Source organism: Colletotrichum paranaense, assembly GCF_030867605.1.
Source record: "Colletotrichum paranaense strain IMI 384185 chromosome Unknown Scaffold_27.1, whole genome shotgun sequence".
NCBI classification, from domain to species: domain Eukaryota; kingdom Fungi; phylum Ascomycota; class Sordariomycetes; order Glomerellales; family Glomerellaceae; genus Colletotrichum; species Colletotrichum paranaense.
This window is the reverse complement of record NW_026848985.1, coordinates 49511-76103: the sequence shown is the minus strand read 5'-3', so window position 1 is coordinate 76103 and position 26593 is coordinate 49511. Positions and strand designations below refer to the sequence as shown.

The window sequence follows — 26593 nt, the reverse complement described above, 5'->3', positions numbered from 1 at the left end:
CATCACCAATGCCCTTCTCTTCCTGGCGATTGCTGCATGAATGCAGCAAAGTCAGTAGCGGCGAAAGGGGACACTGGTGTTTCCCTCATGTCGGCATTAGTTTGTCTGGAGTCGTCAAACACCGGACGCCGGGCACGAAGCGCTTCCCTACCAACCCAGCTAAGATAGACAGTCTCGTGGACCTGTATGAGATCGGGCCCAATTTCCGTCGAGCCGCGGCCGCTTCTATCTGCCTGCTCGAATTCCGGCTTCTTCTCCACCACAAATACTCTATGGTCCTTCCTCTCGATATAACGAGCGACAAGAACAAAGCCGATGAACCAAGCAACCCCTAGACCGATGATGATCCATGAGACCGTGGGAATCACCCACCAGGGATTCAGCTGCGTAGATAGGTACTTCGAAGGAGGAACCCAGTTGGTGATCACCGGGTAAAGCCCACCGCACATGTATACGAATGCGCAAAAGACGGACAGAAAGGGACGGAAACGCTTTCCGGTCATCTCGGCCCAAGTACGCGGCAACGGCGGCGGGTTTTTCCCAAATGTCGAAGCGTCGTCGTCGCTAAGGGTAGTCGGAGGTCCGCGGAACCGCAAGATGAGAATGCCCAGCCCCAAGAATGTCCCGATGAAGGCATTAATGACATAGGCGCTCAGGGATGTAAGCAGGGTGTAGGCATCTTTCGGTCTCATATTGTAGGTCGCGAATATCAGGATAGTACAGCTGACGAAATGGAGAAGCAAGGCTCCGACGGGGGTTTTCTCGCTGTGATGCTCTGGCGAAAGCCACTTCAGTCGAAGAACCGATGAGAACCATCCCTTCCTCTGGAACCAGCGCAGTACACGACCGATACTCATATCCGTGTTTTGTGCAAAGAACTTAGGCCACGGAAGCATTCCCTGGTCGGTGTGAGTTTGGTCCCTCTCGTACATCCAACATCGAGGCTTCACTCACTTCTTTCGCAATCTCCTGTTTAACTCTGGCGGCTGTGTATGTCTGTGAAAACGTCATATTAGTGGACGTACACGGCGTAGATGCTCAGGGTGACAATTAACTGACCATGACGATGATGTTACCCAAGGATGAGATGGCAAGAAAGGCGTTGAAGATCCGGGCCCCGGTATCGCTAGCTGAGCCAAGTGTCCCAAATGTTAGTTCGAAGAACTTTTGTGCAACATTTTCGTTGATTTGGTCCTCTTTTGGGACAACGACCATCTATCTCGAAGTCAGCAAAACCTTCTTCCCCGCTTCCGATTCCGACTGTAGGATGGAGCCAAGAGCCGAGCAAAGGAACCCACATAGCAAATATTCACTGCAAGGTAAAGCGTCACAACGGTGCCAACACCGGCACCCATGGCGATAGGAAACTTCTTCTTCGGCCTACTAATCTCCCCAAGGACATAGTTGGGCTGCTCGAAGCCGGAGAAGCTGAATATGATGGCGAGAAACGCTTGCGCGTAGCTGTTGGCGTCGTTTGACGCGTTTTTGAAAGAATTCTTGGGTGAAGTGTTTTCACCAAAGACGTTCTTGGCACCTGGGAATCCTCCTGCACCAACGACAATCGTCGCTACAATGATTAGAAGCATGATCATGATTTTGACGACTGCGAGGATATTGTTGAGCAAGATTCCCCCGCGCCTAGAGAAAGCATGGATTCCACAAGAGAATGTAGCTACGGCAAGGGCGATGCCGCGAACAAGGCCGTTTCCTGGTTCCGATATGCCAGCGGCTTCGAGAAGTCGCATGGAAAAGTGAATGCTGTTGCCCGCCATGTTACCCAGAATGATAAAGCTGATGCCAAATATACAAGTCGACAAGAGCAAAGTGTTCTTCCGGTAGGCTGGCTTGCGGAAAACGTATTGTAAGTAGACGAGGTCACCACCGCTTCGCGGGACGCTGTGATCGTGCCCATTGATCAGATATCTGGGCACGTTCAAGCCATACTCAATGTACACATGAGTTCCGCAAAGACAATAGATTATCCCGGCCAACCAGAAGAGTAGCGTTGCACCAACACTTCGTGTGCCTCGCATTACTCTTTGTGGGGACATGAAGATACCAGTTCCTAGATTAACCATCTAACTTAGCGCTCCATTGCTCTGGAAGGGAAGTTGAAGACGAGTTGTTATTTACAATGATTACCTCCTCATGGTGTTTCTGGTAATAAAGACAAGAAACCGTGAAAACAATGAGGGAAAGGGGGGAGCACAGTGAGCAGAATTTCCCACATGTACAGAAACATCAACGCATGCGCCGCTTGAGAGGGCCAAGGGCCGGAGTGAATCAATCATTTCGGTTTTGAGAAACCCTTTCATCTATAGGTAAAGAATCAAACTACTCACCAATCATACGGTTGATGACTAGACAGGCTACGTCGAAGTATCCTAGTCGGAAGCCCTCCTTTGGAGCATGCGTGACGATGCCATTGCCGTCACTGATGGGGTCAATCACCTCGTCAATATCACTGTGGACTGAAGCCTCTTCAGCACCCCGTGGCTCTTGGTAGAAACCAATGGAGCTGGGAAAGTCGTTCATTTTCGAAACCGTGTTGATTTGAAAAGAATGCAAGTTTGGAGTCCAAGCCTTGCGGTCGCTCCGTAGCAGGAGATCAACGCAATGTTCGTATCGCTCGCTTTCACAAGATACATGACAGGTAGGCCCGCCATGGGTGTCTTCACATTATGTATGGCACACTTCTCTCGGCTCGACTTAGGTGCGTGTGTGTGACGAGCTGCTGGCATGCATGTCGGGCGTAATCTAGAAACAGCACGTAGCTGGGGCGCGCACTACAGAAAGACAAACAGGCAGACTTGGCCATGGGTTGATAGCGGCTCGCATGCATGCCGAGGCAGCCACATCCTAGGACGGGGGCTGGTCGAGTCACTCGTGCCACGACAGCCTCGTCCAGAAATATGCCTCGCAAGGCATACCTGAGGTCTTCCTTTGCGCGCATCTTGGCAACTTAGACACAAGAGGTCTCAACGACGTCTTACCTTATTACCAAGACTCTGGCGACTACACAGCTGCCAAGTTGTGCCCGATCTAGTGGGTGATTTAGTCTTAGTACTCGAGCGATGATAGGTCTAGCGAAGCGAGCACGAATGGGAAGAGTCCCGGGAAAACTCAAGGTGACACCCCCTTCTGAGTCTTACACCGAGGTTGGCACGTCGGGAAGTTATACTACCTACCTCGAAGCCGTCAATCTGTATAGCTCACTGCCACCGCCACATGCATTGCACGCATGGGCTGAGTGCTGATCATCGTTATTAGTCAAGGGTATATAAGCGTATTCACTTAAAGCCTCGCCCGGTATTCTCTTAAGCATACCCAAACACTAGCCCTAACTGATACTCGCTCAACAAGTTCAGATTGCTTCCATTTACATCTGGGCATGACAGCAAGTATAGTGCAATAAGACATTTCAATATCCAGGCTTGGCAGTGAAGCCTCCAGCAAGTCACGATCAAGAGTGTCCGGAACTGACTAAATGGTTCATCACCAAGAGGGGAGCAGACGACTGTGAAGACCCCAAGTTTGCGGGGTTGATGACTTTATCAAGGATAGGCTTCTGTCCGATTAGTTCATCTTAAATACTTCGAGATGTGAGTGGCACGACCGCACAGTTCAATAGCTTATCTCGCAATCTTCCACTTCCGCCGCAGACATGCATACCACCCAGCAGCTGGAGGGTCCAGCCCCGATTGACGGGATTGGATATCATCGTAGGGGTGTCTCGGGTAACTGAGACCGCGTGACAGCCTTTTCTTTCCCTCCCTTTCTGAATAAGACCCCCCGGTTTCCATGTGCGGAGGAAATCCGCGCATGAGAACAGGGTGAGCTTGCTCTTAATGGATGCGTAGGAGGTGAGACGTATATGGCTTCCAGGCCATCCGGGAGTCTCTTTCACTCACTACGGAGTAAACTCGACTCGAGCTGCTATCGCTTGACTGGGTAGAGATGGCTGCTAGGAGACGACAGCCCAGGTTTGTGCTCGGCTGCTCGGTGCTGCCACAGTCGACGCGCGCAGTCACACTTCGAGGACGAGAGACAGCCGACTTGTAGGCCAAGCAAGACTATTTGAGAGAGCCACACGAGTAGGTCAGAGGAGGTCATTCTCCCCTGCTGCCTGCATGGATGCCCGCTCCATCCTTTCTTTCTCTCGGTGTCGATTTAGGTAGAGCTGTCTGGGCTGCCGAACACAGACTCGGGTTGGTCCGAGGCAGCAAACACAGATATGCCCATGTCGTCGCTGCTAGCCTCACTATCTTCTTCCACGCCCGCCTCCCGTGCCTCTTTCGCTGTCCGGCTGGAGGGTTGTCGCTGCTTCCACTTGTGCTTATTCCATATGCTCGTTCCTTGTCCTACTGCCCACCCCTGCGTTCCTTGGGGCGGCTCGCTCTCATCTCTGTGACATGCCTGCAGCTCGGTGGCGTCTAAGGTTACTCTGTCGTGTGCTCCCACCCTGCGGTTGGGCTTTACTTCAAATCTGCCTTCGTTCCCCTCATCTGCTTCGCATCTCAGCCCTCTTGGTGAAGCCCGGTTTGGGGAATTTCCATTAGTCGTCTTCCTCGCACGTATTGACACCATCGCCCTTTCAATACCAATCATCTTATAAGGCGCATTTCACAGAAGAACTACCTGCCCCTTGCCTCGTTACCCAATGGCAGGGCCAATTCAGTTGGGAGATGTCATCAACTTCAGCAAGCTCGCGTGGGACGTGTACAAGTTCGGTTGGGATAATGACTTCAACGCCAGTGAGTTCCTCGGCGCAATGAATATCACTCTCTAGGGCTGCCACTCTCATCGCCATGCCATCCACAACATGTAGAGCTCTATTTGAGAATATCTTATGTATCTGGTATTTCTCTGGAGATTGTTGGCGCCCTTCAAACACAAGCCATAGCTCAACTCAAAAAAACCTATAAATACAGAAGTCAGCACTGACTTACGGTGATCGCAGCCCGACAATACGCAGAGTTCGGTCGCGATGTTAGAGGATTGGCCGAGAACCTTGACATCCTCGGCCGCGTGGTAGACAAAGCCGGCCAGTCATTTCACCAGGAAACAGCGTTCAAGCTTGAGCCATTGCGTTGGGATCGGTCGTCACTCAACGAGATCATAGGCGACTATCACGAGACATTGACAGAATGCTGCACTCTGATAGAGAACAACCATCGCTACCGCCTCAGCAGCGGCCCACTGAGAAATATCGAATGGAATGTTCTCGTAGCGCCGGCGGCAGATCGTCTGCGAGCGCGCATAGCCTTACATAATTCCAAGGTTCTTCATGTGCTGAAGCCTTTTGAAATGTCAGTTCTACCTGATCCCATCCGTTTCAGAGCACTAACAGAGCCAGCGACCTTCTTTGTCGGATCCATGAAGACCTCGCCGGTCGTATGAATGCTATGCACCTTGACTTACGTCGCTTCATGGGAATTCTCGTGCCTGATATGGAACAGGCCCTCGCTCAACAGGTTCACCGGGAATCTCTTCACTTTGATGTGCCTCCAGATATTGAGGATGGATTTCTGCGAGCGTGGGCGGCTGACAGACCGGATGAGGCTTTTGAACCAAGTCTCCAGGAAATTGCAGATGCTTTCGTTATTCATTACCACAAGTCCACCATCGGGTTTACTGCCGGTATCCTGGTGGAGAATAAGGTTCCCGAGTTAGGGCAATATATCAGCCTTTTGAAGTGTGTCTGGCTGATGAGACGGATTCGTCGTTCGAACGAACTCACTCAGCAGGGCCGGACCTTATCCCATTGGCCCTCCTACATCCAGGAGCTGGAAGACGTAAGTCGAGCCTTCAATCTCATGCTACCTTGAATAGTACTGACCTGTGCTAGGGTCTTGCATCGCAATGCGATCGATTTAAGCAAGAGCTCATGGCACCAAGTCTAGCAGGTTTGATACCTGAGATGTTTGACATATGGCCTGAAAAGGAGCTTGCTCAGCTTGTGGACGTGGTGACGAGGGATGCTCTCATGGAAGAGGTCATGGATGCGTAAGTTCTGTCCGTAGACCAGGCCTTGACATAATGTGGGCGGTAACTAATATCAGTTTCGCGTCAGACCATTACAGGGCGCCACTTCCAACGTTGAGAGGAAGCTTCAGCTGCTTCGCCGAATGGGCGCTGATGGCAAACGCTTCAGGATAAACATTTCGGGCGTTGAATTAGGGGGATCGAGCAGGACTGCACGTCGTCAAGGTATGGATGCTCCAGCCAAAAAGCATCGTCGAGTTGTTGACAATGAATAGCCGAGACCATCGATTTCGACATCACGACTGTCATACTAAATCCTCTTTATGCAGTGCCATCTAACTCTTTCGGCGCATGGGACATGATCTTGCGCAAGGATGAACGGATTGCCAAGCTGGCTTTCACGCAGTTGAAAGATGCTGCCAAGTTCCAACAAGCTGTGACTGGTTTCAAGGCGTTTGATAGTTATAGCCAGTAAGTATCATAGACCCACACACTGAAGGATGCCAACAGCTAACAACACCGATAGGTACAAGGCTATGGTTAGCTTTGTTGTGTCTGGAAGAGGAGATCCGATTGTCGAGGGAGCATGTGTACAGTTGTGGGTTCCAAAGCAACTCGATGGACAGCTCGTTACGAATAACGAGGCAACGCTCGAGCAGAGCACGTCACCATCCCAGTCAGGGGTGATTTCTCCATCTAGCACATCAAGACAGAGTACCCTCCGCAGCGTATGGAACACCGCAAACCCATTCACCACCAGTCCTACCGAGACTGTGTCTATGTGGGGTAACAGCGGTCCACCGGCCGTAGGCGCATCACAGAGTCGTTCAATGCCATCACCGCCAACAATCGCCGGTCCATTTGGAGTTCGGGCTCCCATGATGATACCGAGACGGCCAGTAGGATCGGGTAGCACACAAACAACAACAGCATCGCCACCCAATGCTAATCGGCAGGCAACGTTATCGACATCACCTGCGAGCCCTCGGTCTTCATCCCTGCTTCCGGGTTCATGGCAGTCAAGGACACCATCCGTATCAACAGTCTACAGCCGACCTGACCGGACCTTCAGCGTTTCAAGCAACTACTCGGCGACGACATCACCATCGAACCATAGTTCTAGCGGAAGCGACGCGCACACCATGACTGTAACGATAGGGGGGCACACGACTGGGACTGTCCACAGGCGCCCTCCAAAGCCAATGCTGGTGCTGTTCACGCAGAATATGCAGACAGGAAAGCGAGCATTGGTAACCATTGACATTGACGAAGACACCGATGTCAACCCAGACCGGTGCAATTGCCGCCGGTCAGGAAGAGACGGATCATCGTGTCAGATTGCTGCCATTGAGCAGAACCGAGGCAACACCGAGCTATCAGTGCGAAGATACGAAAGCCGAGACGACGACATGGACTGGAATCTGGCCAAGTTGGCACTGGGGCGGCGAGGGGAGAAGGACTATGCTGCTGCTGTCTGGAAGGACGTCCGACGCATCAGCATCATGTTCCCGACTTCCCAAGATAGGGCAAAGTTTGGAGGCACACCGAACATATGCCAGTGCAGCGCGAAAACAGAAGCCGAACTGAGCAAGTGTCTCAAGGATAAACACAAGGGGCTGCTAGGGTTTGTCCGGGAATCTGGCCGGCAGCAGTTGAACGAATATCATCGGGTGCGATTCGAATCGCAGCAGGACGTGGTTCGTGGGATGAGAGACGACTATCGATGACAGCTGCTGGAAGAGATTTCGATCAAAGGATAATGCGGTTGAGCTGTGTGTGTACGACTGGGTTGAGGATGTGCCTAAGTTAAGTAGTTTTTATCGCGGCATCTTTAGATCGTGATCTAGTTCTTTTGGTGTTACGGCGTCGGCGGCGATAATAAAGCGAACGATGCGCCTGCGTGTTTCTAGTCGGACAATAAGAAAAGGGAGATCTGGAAGAGGATATTCGCCAAGTCATAGAGAGATGATCAGGCGGAGGACGTGCTCCAGCCTTCGTCAGCCGGGAGACCATCTCTACTTTTCGTCAACGACTAGTATTGGATAGCCCCACGCGCGTTTGCGAGAATGGCCTTTCCATTCAGATGTCTGAAACACTTTGATAGCTCATTATCCCTTCAGCTTACTTGAATAAAACAAACCAAATTAGGTTTTTTTGTTATCAAGGGCGACATTTGAGTAAAGTCGGATAAGTCATGGATAAGGAGAGCCGGGAATCAGTGATGGTTCAGCTTTCCGAACCGGAGATAACCTCAGACTCACTGGTGAGCTTCCTAAGGTCTCTTCGGCGAGACCCTTTATGGGGGTTCTCCCTTGCTGTCGGAGCCCGCCGATGGCAGACAGAAGCTCTCTGGTGTCTTTGCTGTTTCTAGCAGAGAGCGACGCGTCTATTGCAATTCTTCATCCCGCCCAGCCGTGCCGAAGAGCTGCATCTCCGAGTCTCGGCAGCAGACTAAGCCAATGAGATAGGCGCTGTGTCGCGGGTGTCGACGCCTCTATCTCCCGGGATTCCCTCCTTGACTCGATTGGGGTGCTTTCTTATCTCTACGGAGACTTGGTGTGCGCTTCTCTGGGGTGCCTGGGTGGCCTGGTCAGCTCTTATCTTCACGCCAGTCCGGATCTAAGCAGTTGGTTTGCTTCTTTGGGGCTCTTTGGGGGGAGAGGGGCTCTGGATTGGCATCCGTTAGAAGGTGTGTCGCGTAAAAGAATGTCTGCCCACAACCTTTCGGTGGGCAGAGGTCAAGCCTGGGTAAGAGGCATCAGACGATGTATCTGAAGCTGAGGCAAAGCAGCATCGTGTGCTTCTTGACGTGTTGAAGAGTCAGAGTCAAAGGTGTTGAGTTGACACTATCCATAAACCAGGGGGGGAGACCATTATTCGCGCACGAACCATTCCCAACTTTACCCACGAACGACTGTCATCAAGGTACACCCAAGTTGCCAATTTCTCAATGGCATGATGCATTTCTCTACAGCACCACACGCTCGTGTTTGTTCCGCCACCGTTTGGAGTCAAGAAGGATGAGCCGTAGAAACGGCAACTCGACCTGGCCGGCGGCGAGCAGCGATCATGGCATTACGTCGGGGAAGTTCGCGGCAGGATGGAACCTACAGAGATCATCAGCCGCCGAGAAAAAATGGATAATTAATGAGACACTGACAAGACAGCTCTGCTGAGAGCCCTGAGAGTCGGGACCCCCGCGGAGATCACACAAGGCGAGCCGCTGGCAGTTGACCCATCATCCCGCTCTTTGGCGCCGCATGTCGCACTTCGAACTTCGCAGCTCGCCGCATCTCTCTATTACTCTGTAGCTTGATCTCCCCGGGCCCATGTAGGACGTGCCCGAACGAGCACTCAGAGGATGAAGGCGGAATTCTCCTGGTGTGCCACGCGGGAGCGATGCCGGGGAGTTCCCCCACACTCAGGCCCTCCCACCCCCCCCCCCCAAAAGAAGATGTCGACGTTGGTTCTGATGGGTGCTCCGGATCCTCTGCAGTAGCGCCATTGCTGCTGTTGGGTCGCTGTATCAGGCATGACGGAACAAACATGTCACTTGCAAGATACCAAGTTGTGTTCTACCTAGTTATTTCCTCACTCTGCTTCTCAAGACTTGACATGCCATCTACATGATGACGAGCTGTGAGTTCAGTAGCAGAGCAATGTATCTTCAGACTCTCTTTCTCTCTCACCACCCCTTGTTACTGGCAAACCACGTCCTAAGACAGCCGGTGCTACTCTGGATTCCTGGACTCGACCGTCAATCTTCTGCGCGCCCGGCACCCCGGCCGGGCACGGCACCCTCTCGAGTCTCTCAGCTACGCAGCTACACACCCGTGGCACCCTACTCCAGAACCGGGCCCGCTCCTCTGGGGGATACACATTTTTTTTACTATCGCTAGCCATTCACATCGTTCCGAGCCGCTTATCCCACTGATAGCGGCTGAAGCTAATTGCTCGATACCATCAACTAAAAGGATCTCACCCATGCAAACAATGATCGAGTCAGATTGATATATAAAGAGAGATCCACAACCCTGCCTCTGGATGGTGATTCCGTGGATACCGTCGGGTCAAATTCTTTTGCCTTACCTTGTCTTGTCTTGTCTTGTTTTGTCTGCATCATCGACGAGTCTGACTCCTCTTCGAATCGCAAAGTCGGCGTGGTCTTGGTCAATTACAGTCACCGCTAGCACCAAGTGCCGATTGCACGACTCAAAACGTCGGCGACATCATGGATGAAGATCAGGGCCCAAGCCAAATCGTCCCTGGGACAGCTCCCAAGCGGACAATGGGAGACCGCCTTCGCAGCACCAAGAACAGATTCTTCACAAAGGACGGCCTGATCGGCGACTACGACTATGCGTTCCTCTTCACCCCGAACTTGCCGTTTATGAGGAAGAGTCGCAAAGCCGCTCCCTTCTTTGGCTTGAACGACCGGATGCCTACGCTCTTGGCCCTGTTGCTAGGATTCCAGCACGCCCTTGCCATGTTGGCTGGCATCATCACGCCGCCTATCCTGCTGAGCGGCGCTGCAGGTGCTAATCTCACTGGGGAGATGCAACAATATCTTGTCTCCACAGCTTTGATTGTCTCCGGCTTGTTGTCCATGATCCAAATCACCAGATTCCATATTCTGAAGACTCCGTAAGAAGAAGAAATGCATCCCTACTGTGAGACATTCCAACTTACACCTCCATGTAGCTATTACATTGGAACTGGCTTGATCTCTGTAGTCGGTATCTCCTTTGCCATTATCCCGGTCGCTCAGGGAGCCCTCTCCCAAATGTATGCCAATGGATTCTGTCCGATGGATGGGGAGGGAAACAAGCTCCCGTGCCCTGACGGATACGGCGGTGAGTCTTACCCTTGAACCTTCAAGCAATGCTTGTTCAACTGACAGAGTGAAGCCATCATCGGCTCTAGTGCCCTTTGCGCTCTGATTGAGATTGCCATCTCCTTTATGCCCCCAAAGGTGATGCTTCGCATCTTCCCGCCCATCGTGACTGGCCCGACAGGTAAGCCCCCGAAACGTGAAAACCCGTGAGAGACGGCGTCTGACGTGTGCTCAGTCATGCTCATCGGCATCCACTTGATCGAGACTGGTTTCCAGAACTGGATGGGCGGCTCCGGCCCTTGTGCCAACCCGACTTCCGACTTCTTCGCCCGGTGCCCCAACATTTCCGCGCCTCATGCCCTCCCTTGGGGCTCCGCCGAGTACTTGGGCTTGGGTTTCTCCGTCTTCGTGACCATCATTCTCTGCGAGCGATTTGGCGCGCCCATCATGAAGTCAACATCCGTTGTTATTGGTCTCCTTGTTGGTGAGGAGCAATCCTGCGTCTTTCGCCATGCCCATATGCTCTGTTGCTGACCTGCTCCTAGGATGCATCATCGCCGCTGCGACTGGTTACTTTGACCGCTCCGGAATCGACAGTGCCCCTGCCGCCTCTTTCATCTGGGTGCACACCTTTAAACTCACCCTTTACGGGCCGCTCATCTTGTAAGCCTCAAACTTCGAGTCATAGGCGAGCATGTGAAAACCGAAGCTAAACATGTCAACAGGCCTTTGTTAGCCGTCTATATCATCTGCGCCACCGAGGCCATTGGTGACATTACTGCTACTTGTGATGTCTCTCGCCTTGAGGTTGAGGGCCGTCTTTTCGAGTCCCGTATCCAGGGAGGCGTCCTCGCTGATGGTATCAACGGCATTCTTGCGGCCCTAATGACCATCACACCTATGACAACTGTAAGCTGATGGAGTCTGCCCAGCTCTGAACAACTTAGAAACTGACTGAAGAAAGTTTGCTCAAAACAACGGAGTCATCGCTCTCACCCGCTGTGCTAACCGCAGCGCCGGCTACTGCTGGTATATTTTCTAATTCCAGTTCTCAAGAACTTCCCGGCTAACACTTGTCTAGTTGCTTCTTCCTCATCATTATGGGCATCTTTGCCAAATTCGCCGCATCGCTTGTCGCCATCCCCTCCTCCGTGCTTGGAGGTATGACCTCGTTCCTCTTCACGGCTGTCGCCGTCTCCGGTATGGCCATCATCACAAAGGGTGTGCCTTTCAACCGACGAAACCGCTTCATCCTGACCGCTGGTCTCACACTCGGCTATGGCGCCACTCTCGTTCCTACGTATTTTGACAACGTCTTTACGTATGCTGGTGACAACCGCGGCCTAAGGGGGTTCCTCGACGCCATCGTACTCATCATGGAGACGGGCTTCGCTATCACAGCCTTCGTCTGCATGTTCCTCAACTTTGTGCTCGACGAGGAGATTGAGGACACAGAGGGCCATGATGTCATCCCCACCACTGGTATCGTTACTCCAAAGGACGTTAATGGTGGGGAGAGTGCGCGGGGAGCTGATTCAGAGGACATTCAGCCCGTTGGGCATAACACCACTGGCAAGCGTGATGAAAAGCTGTCTTGAAGTCGAAAGCTGTGTTGATTTCAATGGCGTGGATGGTTGTGCGATTTTGCATTAAAAGCTGAGGGTTTCGTGTGTTTGAATGTGTTTTTGATCATGTACGAAGTTTGAATACCCGCCCTCACTGTCTCGAATTCACTCTGAGCCACTGTTGTGCAAGCCACGTATCTTACCGCAACGAGACTTTCCTGTGCCCCTTGCTTGGAGCATCCGGTGGCATTATGTCTGACTACTAACACCTGACAGTAAGTATGGGCGAGAAGATCGCGCTTTAAAGACTTCAGTGTCATAAAGCAGATCATCAAGGTAGATAAGTGATAACCGATTTGACGCCACAGAAAGCTACGCTTCGGATACCTGACGTCTCATGCGAATGCTGCATTGTCGCCTCAACAACGCCACGCTAGATTGTTTTGGTTGTCAATTGGTCTTCTTTTGCACAGGCGGAATAGTAACATTGAGGGTTGATAAGAAGGCCGACGGCAATTGGTCACACGAATCCCACTCTGGTGCGTCTACCCCCTGCGCTGTTGATCGAGTGCCTGGCATCCCTCCATGTCGCCTCGTTATCTGTCTTTCCCCAAAGACCAGGCCATCAGGCTTACTTGGTCGACTTGCTCGCCCAGGATAATCGTTTGAGAGCATGGCTGGACAGTCAACCCCGACCAAGTAATCATTGGCGACATGGCCTTGTTTTCTTTGGGCTGCAGGATGCGGAGCTGGACGGAGCGAATCCCGCAAATGTAGGTCGTATAGAGGTCGAAAGGTCACATCTGTAGACGAGTTGCTTTGCATAAAGCTGGATGCTTTCGGACTATATAGGTGTGGCCATGTCTCACTCCTCCTCGGCGTGGCTTGGTCTGCTGCAATTGTGCACCCACAAGGTTGTTGGCACACATCAATTTTCTCGGAAGGCCGTTTTTGACCACAACTTCAATCTAGGAGTGCGAGGGCGACGGTATTTTTGGTCTGCGTGAGGACTCGGACAGCTTCAACGACAGGATGAAGGGCATAAATATGCAGGAAGCGAGGCGGCGATTTACGTCGATGGAGGCATGGGAGCTTCCCAAGCACCCCAGCGCCATTGCGCCAGAAGGCGTACGAACCAACCCGGACATGGACCCCGTGCCGGTGCCAATGCGGACTTGGTCGTTGTGGACTATCCTGGCGTACTGGAGTACCGACCTTATGAACCTCTCAACTCTACAGACTGCCGGATCTATACTTGCTGTCGGACTCAGCTGGCGAGAGGCGATTCCCATCATGTTCGTCGGAACAACGTGTATCGCAATAGCAATGGTCCTCAATGGAGCTATAGGAAGTCGTCTACATGTCCCCTTCAGTGTCATTGCTACGGGTAGCTTTGGGTTCTACTTGAGGTATGTACTTTTGGTTGAAGTATACTTGAGTGGTCATGTAGTATACTTAGCGCTTGGAATAGAAGCTGACTTTCATCACAGATACTTTGCCATTGTCAGCAGAGCCATCCTTGCTATGTTCTGGCTGGGTGTACAGGTATCGACTCGTACGCATCACTTCAACTGACTCCAATGCTAACATCAGTCTTCAATGATAGTGCGTCAACGGGAGTGTATGTGTGACGATCATGCTGAGTGCGTGGGCTCCCTCTTACGGACGGATTCCGAATGCCCTACCCGAATCGGCGGGTATCACCTCCATGGGAATGTGCTCGTGAGTCTGTCCATGGAGGCAATGGTTGTATATCAGAGTACTGACAAGTGACCCAGATTCTTCCTCTTCTGGATCATTCAACTGCCGTTGTTACTCATTCACCCCACTAAACTTCGACCGCTCTTCTACGTCAAGTTACTTGCTACTCCAGCTGTGGTTTTAGGGACCTTGGGATGGGCTGTCAAACAGGCCGGTGGCGGGGGTGATATCTTCAGGTTGCAACCTGAGTTCTCTCCAGGGACTTCCAAGTATGCCTGGCTTTGGCTGAGCTGCATGTCGTCGGTCTCGGGACAGTGGAGCACGATGGCAATCAATATTCCGGACTTCTTGCGCTATAGCAAGTCCAGGAACGCTCAAAACGTCCAGCTCATATTTGTCCCTATCGTTTTCACCTTGTGTGGAACCATGGGTATTATTACCACTTCGGCCACGAAAGTCTTCCAGGGAGACGGTGATTACCTTTGGAACCCGCTCGATATAGTCAGTCTTTGGTTGGGAAATGGCTCAGGAGGACGCTGTGCTGCCTTCTTCGGGGCTCTGGCATGGCTTATTGCAACGATCGGCACCAACGTCACGGCAAACAGCATCAGCGCAGCCAACGATCTGACTGTCATGTTCCCGCGCTACATCAACATTAGAAGGGGCAGTATAGTCGCTGCTGTGATAGGTGCCTGGGTTATTGTCCCGTGGAAGATTCTTGCCAGCGCCGCTACGTTCTTGAACTTCATGGGGGCATACGCTGTCTTCCTCGCTCCCCTGAGTGGTATCATGGCTGCTGACTTCTGGCTCGTTAAAAAACAACGATATGATCTGCCCGGTATGTCCAGTGACGATTCCTTATCTTGACCACCTTATACTAACACCCCGTTTTCTTTCTAGACTTATACGACCCTCATGGTCGCTATAGATACATCGCAGGCTGTAACTGGAGGGCATTTGTTGCTTTCATTGTGCCTGTTGCCCCCAACTTGCCCGGGATGGCTTTGGCAATCAGTGGCTACCCTGCGGTCCAGATCTCCGAGGGTGCTCAGAATCTCTACAGCTTTGATTGGCTTTTTGGATTCGTCGTCTCGATATTCCTGTATACCACACTGAGCTGGGTTGTACCTGCAAAGGAGACCTTGGTTGAGCAGACAATCTTGACCAGGGGAGACGGAATCGAGATTGAGGGAACGCGAGACGGTAGTGACATCGAGAACCCAAAGGTGCCCGAGAAGGTGTTGACCACAGCGGGAGATGGTCGTCACACTCCTGAATCGAGAGGCCTTAACGGAGGAACTGGGTGAATTCAAGAATGGAACCTGAAGGTGGTGCCGACCCGGAGCAATGTACTTGATTGACTGATTTCCCTAATCTCGGCTACTACGACGGTAACAACATCCCACATATCCACTTGCTTTGCTGAGGTCAGAAAGAAATCGATCAATAGAGCACATGAAGTCTACGCCTGTAAAGCGAGTAGAAAACCTCGCAATCAGGAAGGATGCGGGAGTCGGAGGAGCATGTGAGACATGGGGTCAATTATTTTTACTCATTTTATTAGTCGTGTACGTTGCTGTGGTATCTTGGCTAGCAGTATAGAATGCACTGCTCTCTCATCATAGTCTCCTGTTATCATTACTCCATGCCCATAGGAAAGAAATCTCATGGCTCCTGCTCGACAATATTATTCAAGCGCGGCTGCAGCTGTGCAAGTGCGGAGCGATCGTGCCCGTCGGGATAGGCACGGAAAACCTCTCCTCGCATCAACCTACGTGGTGCTCGTCTGCCTGTAAACAACTCAAACTGAGCGAAACCCTGCTCGGGCAACAGATCGAGGCCGTCCATAGTAACCCAACCTCGGTGCGACACTTTTCTCGCTTGGTTCAAGATCGGTGTATCCAGTGTCTTGTAGCCCAGCTCAACCAGACAACCGCCAGTTGGACTTCCCAGCCATGCCTGTGGCGCCTCGAAGTTGGGTGCAGGGACATCGCCAATGCTATGCGTCGGGATGCAAGAAACAATCATTGTCGGCAGTCGGAAGTCTTCGGGCCATGGCTCATCCAGATTTCGGATAATGTGAAATTTCGTTTCCACGTCCGAAGTTGCGCTGAGGAGCGGTAGGTCATGCCGTTTCAACAGGCGCGCGAAATGATTAACCATCTTTTCCGCATTAGTAATTGTCCGGTTGTAGACCACAATATTCTTGACTCCTAGCTGCAGCATGCTGTAGGTAGCCGCGCGAGCCATACCACCAGCTCCGATGATGAGACCGCAGCTCGACGTTCGTACAGCATTGGCGGGAGAGAGCCCTCTGCGAATACAAGCCCGAATGCCGATCCAGTCCGTGTTTTCTCCGTAGAGCGCCCTGACCGGACCGGCGCGATTACGGCAGTTGAAGAGCTTCTCGTCCTCTGGAATAGTGCCGTCGGGATTTAGTCGACGAACAGGAACAAGTGTGTTGACTGCACCTATCGCCTGCGCGTGTCGGCTTAGAGAGTGTGTGAGGGTGATGATTTCGACTTTGAAGGGCAAGCCAACACTGGCACCCGCGAAGTAAGGATCCTCAATGAGCTCTCGCAGCCCGTTCAGGGAAGGCGTCGAGAATGGTCGGTAGAGGTGCGGAATGCCGCAAGCCTTCAGAGCGGCATTGTGCATGGCTGGTGACAAACTGTAAGAGACGTGGGCACCAAAGACGTAGATCTTCATAGGGTCGAACAGGAACGAGTTGTAGAGTGCCTGCGTCGCTTGAGCTGCTGTCAAGCATGGCTGATTAGGGTTGTAAGTCGATGATATGGGCTTCTCTGGCACTACACTGGTCAGGACGTGGTTCATAGCCGCTGAGTGTCTCCCACGAGGTCCAGAGTTGTAAGCGATGAGGGGAATCTTGTGGCCGGTAGAAGCCTCAACAAGAGCCTTGAGGTGGCTGATATCAAAATTATCCTTAATGGAGGTCACTGGCTTGACAAGCCGGACCAGATCACATCCTAGACGCCGTGCTCTATGATACTGTGACATCCAGAAAGGGTCTGACCATGGTGGGGAGTCGGCCGCAGGTGTTAGATGTCCAATTATCTTTGAGCGCCTCTTCATAGAGATGATGTGCAATAGTTGAAAGTCGTTGAGGCGGAGATCGACAGTGAGGTATTCAGGGCAGAGTCGCAGGCCGTGTAGTATGTAGTCGGTGTACACTGACTCTGAAGAATCTGGAAGAACAACGTGGTACATTAACGGTATCACGGTGCTCCTCCTTATGGACCCTATGATTCTGGCAATGTCGGCGGCTCGTTCGGAGTCTAGTGACTGCGCACCAGCGATTCCGTCGAGGACGATCTCAATAGCATCTGCTCCGGTCTCGAGCTCTTGAATGGCCAGTTCATTGTTCAGCAGGCTTGAAAGAGAGACCGAGATGGCGTAAGTGAACCGTCTGTCCTCGGTAGGTATGGAAGCCAACGGGAAAGCCGACTCGATGAAGGGAATGGAGCCCTTGGGCATGATGAGACTAAGGAACTTTAAGAAATGCCTCTCGGCCCGCTTCAAAGTCAGGTAGGGAGCAGGTGGCTTTTGACCACCAGCTTGAGCCTCAATTCTTGCGGCATCGGTTTCGATCCATGGGTCGGCCGTCTCGGAGACATTAAAGAACTCAAGGTTGCTGCATGTCCGGAAAATGGTGCTGCTGGCCGCCAGCAAGTTTCTCGCCTTATCTTCATCCTCGATCTTTAGGTGCTCTTGAATAGCCTTGACGTCTCGCACGATGTGAACGACGGGATGTGTACGACAAAACTCCCTCAAGAGTGTCTGGACCCCACGTTCCATCCAACTGCACACAATCAAGGTGCTCTTGGAGTTCTGGTCGAGGAGGTCTCGAAGGACATCTGTCTGCCGACGGTGACATTCAGCGGGGCCATGGGCCCTCTTGTACGCGAAACTGGTCAGGCCAGTGACTTGTTGGAAGGCCTTTTCGCAGTCGACGGCCCTCCGTTCCATGGCGGTCGAGGCAATGATGGCGAGCGTTGATTTTCCTGCGCCGCGGATGCCGGCAAGGACAATGGAGGCATCGGCAGGGAATGGCGGAACCTCGCCAGGAAGATGGGCCACGGGTGTTGCTGGTCTCGTGATTGGCGTCTCTGGTCGTGAACAAGCAGCCATGGAATATCTGCTGCTGCTGTTGGTCCTCGGGCTCTGGGGCTGGCTAGGCGACGCAGAGTGGCCGTGGCCGTTGCGACCGTCGACGCGGATGAACTTTGCGGGATTCTCGAGTTGGTGGTGGTGATGGTCCTCCTCATCGCTCATGGCGGTGGCCACGTAGGACCGCTTCACTCCGGCTGTCGCCATGGCTCCTCAGCCTACCTAGCTGTAGCAGTGCAGACGCAGGTAGGTTGATGAGGAGGAGGAGGGAAAAGCCCAGGATGCATGCGCACGCGCCGGTGTCGAGTTGGGACTCTAAAGGCGAGGCGCGCGAATATCTTTGTCGTTATGCTATGTTTCGTGCAAAGCCGTTCAGCTGTAGTCCAACAAGGTCAAGCTCTCTCTGGAGAAGAGTCAAGTCAGTCAGTCAGTCCACGTTGAGTCGCGCCCCAAGTCCTCCGTAGTACGAACACACCGCGGCAGAATTGTTAGGTCACTATGTGGGAGCAACTTCAAAGCCGTTCCCCAGTTCCGACCCTCGGTGCTAAATTGGTGCCCCTCTCCCTTGCTCGGCGCTAAGGTGGGATACTCTGATAAATGTTTAGCCATGGGCTGGACGTTAGCGAGTTACTTGTGGGCGTGGGGGGATCGTTCTTGTGTGAGTTGAGGGGAGGAAACTCGGCTGTTTGAGGTTTGCGGCGGGATAACTTGAGATGAGCGTGGAACTGAGTAGGATGTAGCCTACGAGATCCTCGTCAATGCCCCTTGTGTCTACGATGCGTTGGCAAGTACCAGCTAGAGTCGAAGAGTTGCCATCGCCAACCCCCTGGTCTTGACTCCTAGATCTGGATAGCATCTGCAGACTCAAAGTATCTCCTTAACACCCCGCATGCTGAGTCGTCCGTACTCACCATCTCGCAACCAATTAATGCCACAGAAATGCCAGCTGACCAGCCTCTCGAACCTGACCTTTGTCCCATGAGGTCCGAGATCTAGCAACAACCTTTGAGGGCGGCACCGCGAGCGTCGGCCTGTGAGGTTACCCCAGGATTTCCCCACTCTCTGTCCAGCACAGCGCGCGGGAAATCTTGGAGAAGAAGCAAAGACGACGTCAATCTCATCATTGCTTGCTGTTTGCTACGGCCGCTGCTGAGTCTGATACTACTGCTGCTACTATCCGTACTGCTGGCTGGAGTTGCTGCTTCTGCTGCTCAACCGTGTGCCATCATACCTTGCTCATCCCGCTCGCCGCAACGCAACGCAACATCCACTCGCAAATCACAACCCCAGTCGCTGCTCACTTCGCTTCAATCATCGCTCGCAGCGCGCGCTCGTTTGCCCTCGCAGCTTCTTCGTCGACATCACCGCTTCTCGTGCCGCGCCCTCTATGCCGTCCTCCGCGGCGTGAGCCATTGGAGCTACCCTGCCGCTTGCGGCTACGACTGAAGGATGCCATCCAAGAGAAAGGCTCAAGATGCCGAGAACAGTGTCACCTCGACCTCTGTCCCAAAGCGCCAGAGGGTATCTCGTGCATGCGACCAATGCAGAAGGCAAGCAGAATCCAGCACCATTGTTTTCCATTCTCCCTTTCTCTCATCTTCATTGCCTTCTTACCGAGCGTTTCCTCCAAGCGACTAGATGCCCAGGGAACTACAAGCCCGGGTGCTTTTCCGTTGCAAGCGTTTCGGCGTAGCCAATGCTATGTCGATAACATTCCGCGCATTGGTTGCGATATCGGCTTTGGTGCTGGTCTCAGTGTCACTATCGCCGCCAGCTTACTACATGTGTGAACCGAACTTTTGCTAATTATGCGGACAGTGCCCGAGAGAAGTGTGATGGCGTCCAACCTCAATGCTTCTCCTGTGTTACCTTGTCGCGGCCATGTACATACAATGTCGCACCGAAGAAGCGCGGCGTCCAGACCGGCTTGATCCGAACTCTCGAGCTTGCCCTCGTATGGCTCTTCGACCAGGTTCCTGGAACAGAAGAGAAGCTGGCGGGTCTACTCACGCAGGAGGGGGGTGGCGGCCAATCTCTCCTCCTCGACAAAGACAGCGAGGCAGGCAATCGCCTTCACAAAAGATGGAGGAGATGCCGCGTCCATAAGGATATTGACCGGCTCCTATCTGGCAAGGACGGCATAAGCCCACGCCAGGATACTTCCGGAGACGAATCGGATGCTGAAGGTGATGGCCGCAACAAACGGAACGGGGAGACTCCGTTGGATGGTCCTGACATCTCTCCGCAACCTAACGCCGTTGACCGTAAACCAGACGCCCAAAAGGGACCAGTATCGAGGCAACGGCATGGCTCCAGGTCTCGGCGAAGGTTCAAGTTACCAAGAAATTTTCCTCGATTATTAGAGGTGTACTATTCGTACACCCACAGTTGGCTTCCCATATTAAACTCTAAAGAAACTCTCGATAGCGCTGCGGCCTCGTATCCTCCAGACGGTCTCGATATCGACCCGGAAGACTCAAATAACAGTGCTGCTCATGCTGAGCTCTGGTGCGCTCTTGCCGTCGGGGCATTCCAGGATGCGGCATCGTCACAGCCTCCAGGAGGTTCAGAACCACCTGACCGGCCCAGTATGATAACAGCAGCAGCCCGTAGTCTCATACCAGTAGAGACTGACATGGCACTGGGCCATGTGAAAGCACTTCTAGTGCTGTCCTTGGTGAAGCTGGGGCAGGACAACGCCGCAGCAGCTTCTCTATTGATCGGTCTAGCCGTCCGGGGCGCCATGGCCCTGGCAGATGGACGATCACGAAACGGCGGAAGAGAACCGATCTCGGGCCTGTCGGCTTCTTCGACGCAAGAAGCATACTCGACGGCTTTGGACCGGGTCTTGATGACCTGTCTTATGCTAGACACCATCGTTTCCTTAAGGCTTGGTCAGACGCCGCACATGAGGACGAACGACATGAAGGATAGGCCGACAGAGGAGAACGGATCAGAGGAATGGGCACCATGGACGCCCAGAGCTGGATTCGGATTGGAGGACGTTGAAGCTGCTGTACAGCCTGCACAGTCTTTGAGCTCCTTCAATCAGCTCTACCAATTCTTCCGCACACTGAACCAGAGTGTTGAGTCTGGGGGGGCGGGTCCAAAGATTGGTGCCGCGAACCTTGTTCAAGTGCTTGATCCTCGTTTCTCATTTTGCAATTCAGTAGTGTTTGGAGCGTCGACGATACCCATACTCCCATCGGCTTTCCTCATCCAGGCCACCTTCCTCGGCGCGACCTTGACTTTGATGGCCGACCCTCGAGTGTCTCTGATCTGGAGTCTGATGGAAGTTTTGGAGAGTTCGATTTCCCACTTTGGCGCAGCCGGCGTCTCGCCCCTCCTGGTCACATATATGAGCATCGCAAATACCAAAAGTTGCGTCAAAGCTCTCCGCGACGATGATAAGACGCGGTGGAACTCACTGATGGGTAATCTGATGTCTGTTTGGCAAGATCGGACGACGAACGTGGATTCTTCTTCTATGGAAGCGGATCCGAGCGAGCAAACACCAGCTCAGGCCGAGCCGGCTGTGAATCAGTTCTCGCATCACCCATCATCCGCTCGCAGGGACTCGCATTTTCCGCACTTCTCGATGCCTGCGGACTCTTATCATCATCCTAATAGCAACGGATTTTTACCAACAGCATCATCCGTCAGTCCGTCAACGGCAAGAACCATGCCATTTACGCCAGGGAGCCAACTGGATGCATTTCCTTCCGGCTTCATGGGACATTTGTCGTCAGCTCAGGCACCCTATCTGATGGGGCAGGGCGCTCACGGCGTGGATTACGACGCCATTATGGACGAGCTTGCTTCTATCGACTGCACAGATAGTATGGAAGCCGACCCGCAGTTTATGGCCAATCTCGGCTTTGCCCCAGGGTCAGACTTGACTGACATGCTTCGGGGAGAGTATGGAGGAATGTGAGCGAAGTATAATGTATTATGACCTTTAGTAGAAAATGAACATTGATTCCAGTCTCTGGAAATACTATCTGCACGTCACTATTATCTCCTTGTCCTCCCTGTTCTAACGGATCAATACTGCAGTGCTAGCAAACAAGTCTTGCGGTGTGACGAAGAAGTGTTCATCCAGGGCGGGCTTCGCCAAGGGCAGTGATTTGTGCATTCGGACTGTCTAGCCTTTTTCGTCCCTTTCCTTGAAGAAATGCCAGTTGGCTCATCTCTCTTATTTGTTGACCCTCCTGCACCGCTGACAAGACTAAGAGGTTTGGCTTCTTACATGTACTTACGAAGTTACGAGGACTTTCAGAACTTAACCCCGGCAAATTGAAGAGCAGCCCACCACGGAATTACAATCATCAGGAACAGGACTGGTCGCCAAGTGCCGCATCCAACCATCCGACAGAAGCACAACGTTTTACCAGAGCAATTTGGAATGGCCAGGCTGTCCGTACCCAGATTTGGCTGTCGAGGCCGTGGCCAGGAGGTGATTATGAAGCACAGCCTAAGACTGTGCCCCGGCTTGCCTCCACTTTCATTGTTTGATGGCACGTACCAAGTCTATGGATACCAACGAGAACCATTTTTGTGGCGACGAAACTATTCACGTGGGGTTATTCAATGCGGAGACTTAAGGTTAAGACGATGCATGTGAGGTTTGGTCTGGATTCGCGTGGCCTGTCAACACATTAGAGTCGTGCAGAGAGATTTATTTGCCCCTATTGCCATCATAATCAAGTCGTGTATCTTGGGTAACCCCCCCCCCCCCCCCCCCTTTGTTTTTGTTTTTGGCTTCATCACAGGTGGGACAAACTCAACACCAAGCAGTCACAGTCCTTGGCGGCAAAGAATTATCATCCGGGCGGTGATGGCAGGGTCGAGAAGTTGTCTCCGCTAGCAACTTCCAGGACAGCTTAATCGTACAGTCCGAGTGAGGTGAATTGTCGTGGACTCGTGGCCGATAACCATGTGGCCAGGCCTTGGAGAGCGTCCCGGTGGCTTGGTTGGCGCATCTCGACCGGATATTCTCAACTCCACCTTGGCGTATTTCTCTCTCTCTTACACACACACACACACACACACACACACACACACACGCCAACAACCTGATTTGAGCCCCTGCCGACTTGACAGACACAGCATGCACCCCGTAGGCCAGGCATCTTCCCCATATCTGCGTAAGGTTACAGGCAGAGAAAGCTGGGGAACAGCTTCTTCACCCGCATTGCTGTCATTCCGTTCCGTTGGGATTGGCACAAGTTGGGATGTCGGACGACGTCCACGTGCAATGCGAGACAGTCGAATGGCAATAGAGAAGCGCTGACAGGATAAACATTCAACCCACAGCCCCGGTCTGGACAGGGGTTCTCCAGCATTTGGGGGTCTATGAGATTGGATCTAGTTCGGAAGCAGATAGTTGGTGCGGAGAAGAACATGTCTGCCGGGCTCCACGCGTTATGGAGAACGAGTCAGTCATAGGTTGCAGATTTTGCTCCGGTTCGGAGACGGCGCGCCAGTCCAACAACCATCTAGTTGGAGGGAGAAGCGTTCACCCCAGAGTCAACATTCCGGAATCTCCATACGCATGAGCGAGTTTGTTCGTGTAGCGTACCCCAGATCCCATTCGTCCACGGTCCAGCCGCTCGATTCCCTCCCCGTGGGATGACCCAAACTCCGCTGCTCCAGACCCCCAGACTTTACCCCAGACGAACCGATACGTGCGCCACCTGTCAGTCAGTCTTTACCAAGTTGTTGGAGAGCCAGAGAGCCCTGACGCATCCATATAACAAAGGCAACCCTGGACCGTCGTAATCTGATTTTTTCCCCGTCTCTCCTTAAGACTCTTGACTCTTCAACCTCAACCTCGAAGACTTGGAGTTCAGACGGTCTCAACTTCGCCTCGAACACCAGCAACCGCCAGACACCTCCCAACAAATTATCACTATGGCTCTCCTCACTCTCGTAGAGGACCGCCCGACGCCCAAGGCGGTTTACAACTGGCGCGTCTACTTTTGTGCAATCATCGCGTCCTTCGCCAGTTGCACCATCGGTTATGACTCTGCCTTCATCGGAACCACTCTCGCCCTGCCCTCCTTCATGGAGGAGTTCCAGTTTGCCTCCTACAGCAAGGACGGTCTGGCTCTGCTCAAGTCCAACATCGTTTCTGTCTACCAGGCTGGTGCCTTCTTCGGAAGTCTGTTCGCCTACGTCAGCAGTTACTTCCTTGGCCGCAAGAAGAGTCTGATGCTGTTCACTACGATTTTCCTCCTCGGTGCCGGTATGATGCTCGGCGCCAACCGCGCGCGCGGCCTCGGTCTCATCCTCGCCGGCAGAGTACTTGCGGGTATCGGTGTGGGAGGCTGCTCCAACATGACTCCCATTTACATTTCGGAGCTCTCTCCTCCCGCCGTGCGTGGACGTCTCGTCGGTATCTACGAACTCGGATGGCAAATCGGTGGCCTCGTCGGCTTCTGGATCAACTACGGCGTCGACTCTACCATGGCTCCCAGTCACAGCCAGTGGCTCATTCCTTTCGCCGTCCAGCTGATTCCTGCCGGCCTCTTGCTCATTGGAGCTCTCTTCATCCCCGAGTCCCCCCGTTGGCTGTTCTCCAAGTACAAGAGAGAGGAGGCGATGAAGGCTCTTTGCTGGATGCGGTATGTGCCCCACAATCCATTATTTCGCTTATGACCCTCAGTCTAACAACCGCTTTTTCACAGAAACCTGTCCCCTGAAGACAAGTACATCATTGAAGAGGTTCAATACATTGATGCCGACCTCGAGCGCTACCGCCAGGAAGTTGGCGCCGGTTTCTGGAAGCCGTTCGCTTCTCTCAAGCAGAGCAAGGTCCAGTGGCGCTTCTTCCTTGGCGGCATGCTTTTCTTGTGGCAAAACGGCTCTGGGTAAGCGAGCAATCCTCCATGTTCAACAACACGTAGCCGAGTCACTAACATAGTCCTCAACAGCATCAACGCCATCAACTACTACAGCCCCACGGTCTTCAAGAGCATTGGCATCACCGGTACCAACACCAGCTTCCTCACAACTGGCATTTTCGGTGTCGTCAAGACGATTGTGACCTTCGTGTGGCTTCTGTGGCTCATTGACCACCTCGGTCGTCGCAACCTGCTGATGATTGGTGCCATTGGCGGCTCTTTGTGCATGTGGTACATTGGTGGTTACCTCGCTCTCAACCCGGCATCCGGAAACGGTGGCGGCCTTTCCAGCGGCGGTATCTCCGCTATGGTTTTCTTCTACCTCTGGACAGTGTTCTACACGCCCTCGTGGAACGGTACCCCTTGGGTCATCAACTCTGAGATGTTCGACCAGAACACTAGGTATGCCGAAGTCTACATCATGTCATCCGTGGCCATATCATTAACATGTACTCTCAGGTCCCTTGGTCAAGCTAGCGCAGCCGCCAACAACTGGTTCTGGAACTTCATCATCTCTCGCTTCACCCCGCAAATGTTTAATGCGTGGGGCTATGGAGTCTACTTCTTCTTCGCCTCGCTCATGATTTGCTCCGCCATCTTCATCTTCTTCCTGATGCCTGAGACTAAGTCCATTCCTTTGGAGACCATGGATCGTCTCTTCACCATTAAGCCTGTCTGGAGGGCAAACAAGACCATTATTGCCGAATTGGCGGAGGAGCAGGGTTTCAGACAATACTCCGACGATGGATCCGGAGAGAAGTCTGATGATGCGGAAATCAACCAGGTAGAGAGGAAGGGCAGCGTTTAATGAATGGGTTCACGGTTTACTAATATGATATGAAGGACGTTTGAATGGTTAGAGCAGCTAGGTGGATATTCCAAGATTCCAGTCTCTAGGAATTCACAAGCTTCCATCCCGAGCCGATTCCCCAAGTGACCCATAAAGCGAATCAGCGAGTCACACCCGAGACACAAGTACAAGTCCCAAGTCTACGCACGAGCGGGGGTAGAGCGAGCGAGGGTGTCGAGGGTTAATAAGGACGGGAGGAATGTAGGCGAACCAGGGGTGATACCGATGCCAAGCCGAGGTCCTGCACGAGGTGCAATATTAAGCAAAGTAAGCAAAGTCCCGCTCTTGGCTGTCGTGGCAGGACGGACAGTTTGAATGGTGACGGCTAGTCGTTTGGCCACCCGTCTTGGTGGTTGTGAATCTGTATCTTCTTGTTCTATTCGGCGCGGGAGAGGAGTTAGTTAAGGTCGAAGAACCAAAAGCAAACCACAGCTGGAAAAAGACGACTTCAAATACTTCTACAGTTACAGATCAATGATGGGCCTTGCAATACGCGAGGCGTTTTGTACATGTACTTCGCAAGACCTGATCATATTTCGTAAGCACAGCGTGGAGGGAATGATCCCCATCTGGGCCTTCTAAAGCTCAATTGTGGTACGAGAAGATCGTCAGTGCAGGGGTATTT

At 52.7% G+C, this 26593-nt stretch overlaps 7 protein-coding genes across 7 annotated transcripts; 5 read left to right on the top strand and 2 right to left on the bottom strand.

Moving 5' to 3' along the window:
- Window positions 1-2: 2 nt before the first annotated feature.
- Window positions 3-2535, bottom strand: CPAR01_16620 (high-affinity methionine permease; the record flags this gene model as incomplete). Its single annotated transcript, XM_060500865.1, has 5 exons — window positions 3-899; window positions 955-996; window positions 1060-1215; window positions 1299-2065; window positions 2343-2535. The coding sequence occupies 5 exons, from the start codon at window positions 2533-2535 to the stop codon at window positions 3-5; spliced, it is 2055 nt and encodes a 684-aa protein (XP_060340380.1).
- Window positions 2536-4660: 2125 nt separating this feature from the next.
- On the top strand, window positions 4661-7712 carry CPAR01_16619 (uncharacterized protein; the record flags this gene model as incomplete). The annotated part of the gene is made up of 7 exons (XM_060500864.1): window positions 4661-4754; window positions 4961-5309; window positions 5357-5795; window positions 5849-6006; window positions 6074-6210; window positions 6261-6456; window positions 6512-7712. The coding sequence occupies 7 exons, from the start codon at window positions 4661-4663 to the stop codon at window positions 7710-7712; spliced, it is 2574 nt and encodes an 857-aa protein (XP_060340379.1).
- Window positions 7713-10216: 2504 nt separating this feature from the next.
- On the top strand, window positions 10217-12417 carry CPAR01_16618 (uracil-xanthine permease; the record flags this gene model as incomplete). Its single annotated transcript, XM_060500863.1, has 8 exons — window positions 10217-10629; window positions 10687-10838; window positions 10893-11000; window positions 11055-11303; window positions 11365-11482; window positions 11545-11728; window positions 11784-11848; window positions 11901-12417. 8 exons carry the CDS (start codon window positions 10217-10219, stop codon window positions 12415-12417), a joined length of 1806 nt encoding a protein of 601 aa, XP_060340378.1.
- Window positions 12418-13416: 999 nt separating this feature from the next.
- On the top strand, window positions 13417-15392 carry CPAR01_16617 (NCS1 nucleoside transporter; the record flags this gene model as incomplete). Its single annotated transcript, XM_060500862.1, has 5 exons — window positions 13417-13793; window positions 13875-13929; window positions 13991-14106; window positions 14163-14923; window positions 14986-15392. The coding sequence occupies 5 exons, from the start codon at window positions 13417-13419 to the stop codon at window positions 15390-15392; spliced, it is 1716 nt and encodes a 571-aa protein (XP_060340377.1).
- Window positions 15393-15750: 358 nt separating this feature from the next.
- CPAR01_16616 (shikimate dehydrogenase substrate binding domain-containing protein) lies at window positions 15751-18420 on the bottom strand (the record flags this gene model as incomplete). The annotated part of the gene is made up of 1 exon (XM_060500861.1): window positions 15751-18420. The coding sequence occupies one exon, from the start codon at window positions 18418-18420 to the stop codon at window positions 15751-15753; it is 2670 nt and encodes an 889-aa protein (XP_060340376.1).
- Window positions 18421-19662: 1242 nt separating this feature from the next.
- Window positions 19663-22147, top strand: CPAR01_16615 (uncharacterized protein; the record flags this gene model as incomplete). Its single annotated transcript, XM_060500860.1, has 2 exons — window positions 19663-19832; window positions 20032-22147. The coding sequence occupies 2 exons, from the start codon at window positions 19663-19665 to the stop codon at window positions 22145-22147; spliced, it is 2286 nt and encodes a 761-aa protein (XP_060340375.1).
- A 1979-nt stretch (window positions 22148-24126) lies between these two features.
- CPAR01_16614 (quinate permease) lies at window positions 24127-25926 on the top strand (the record flags this gene model as incomplete). The annotated part of the gene is made up of 4 exons (XM_060500859.1): window positions 24127-24839; window positions 24903-25085; window positions 25149-25520; window positions 25578-25926. The coding sequence occupies 4 exons, from the start codon at window positions 24127-24129 to the stop codon at window positions 25924-25926; spliced, it is 1617 nt and encodes a 538-aa protein (XP_060340374.1).
- Window positions 25927-26593: the final 667 nt, after the last annotated feature.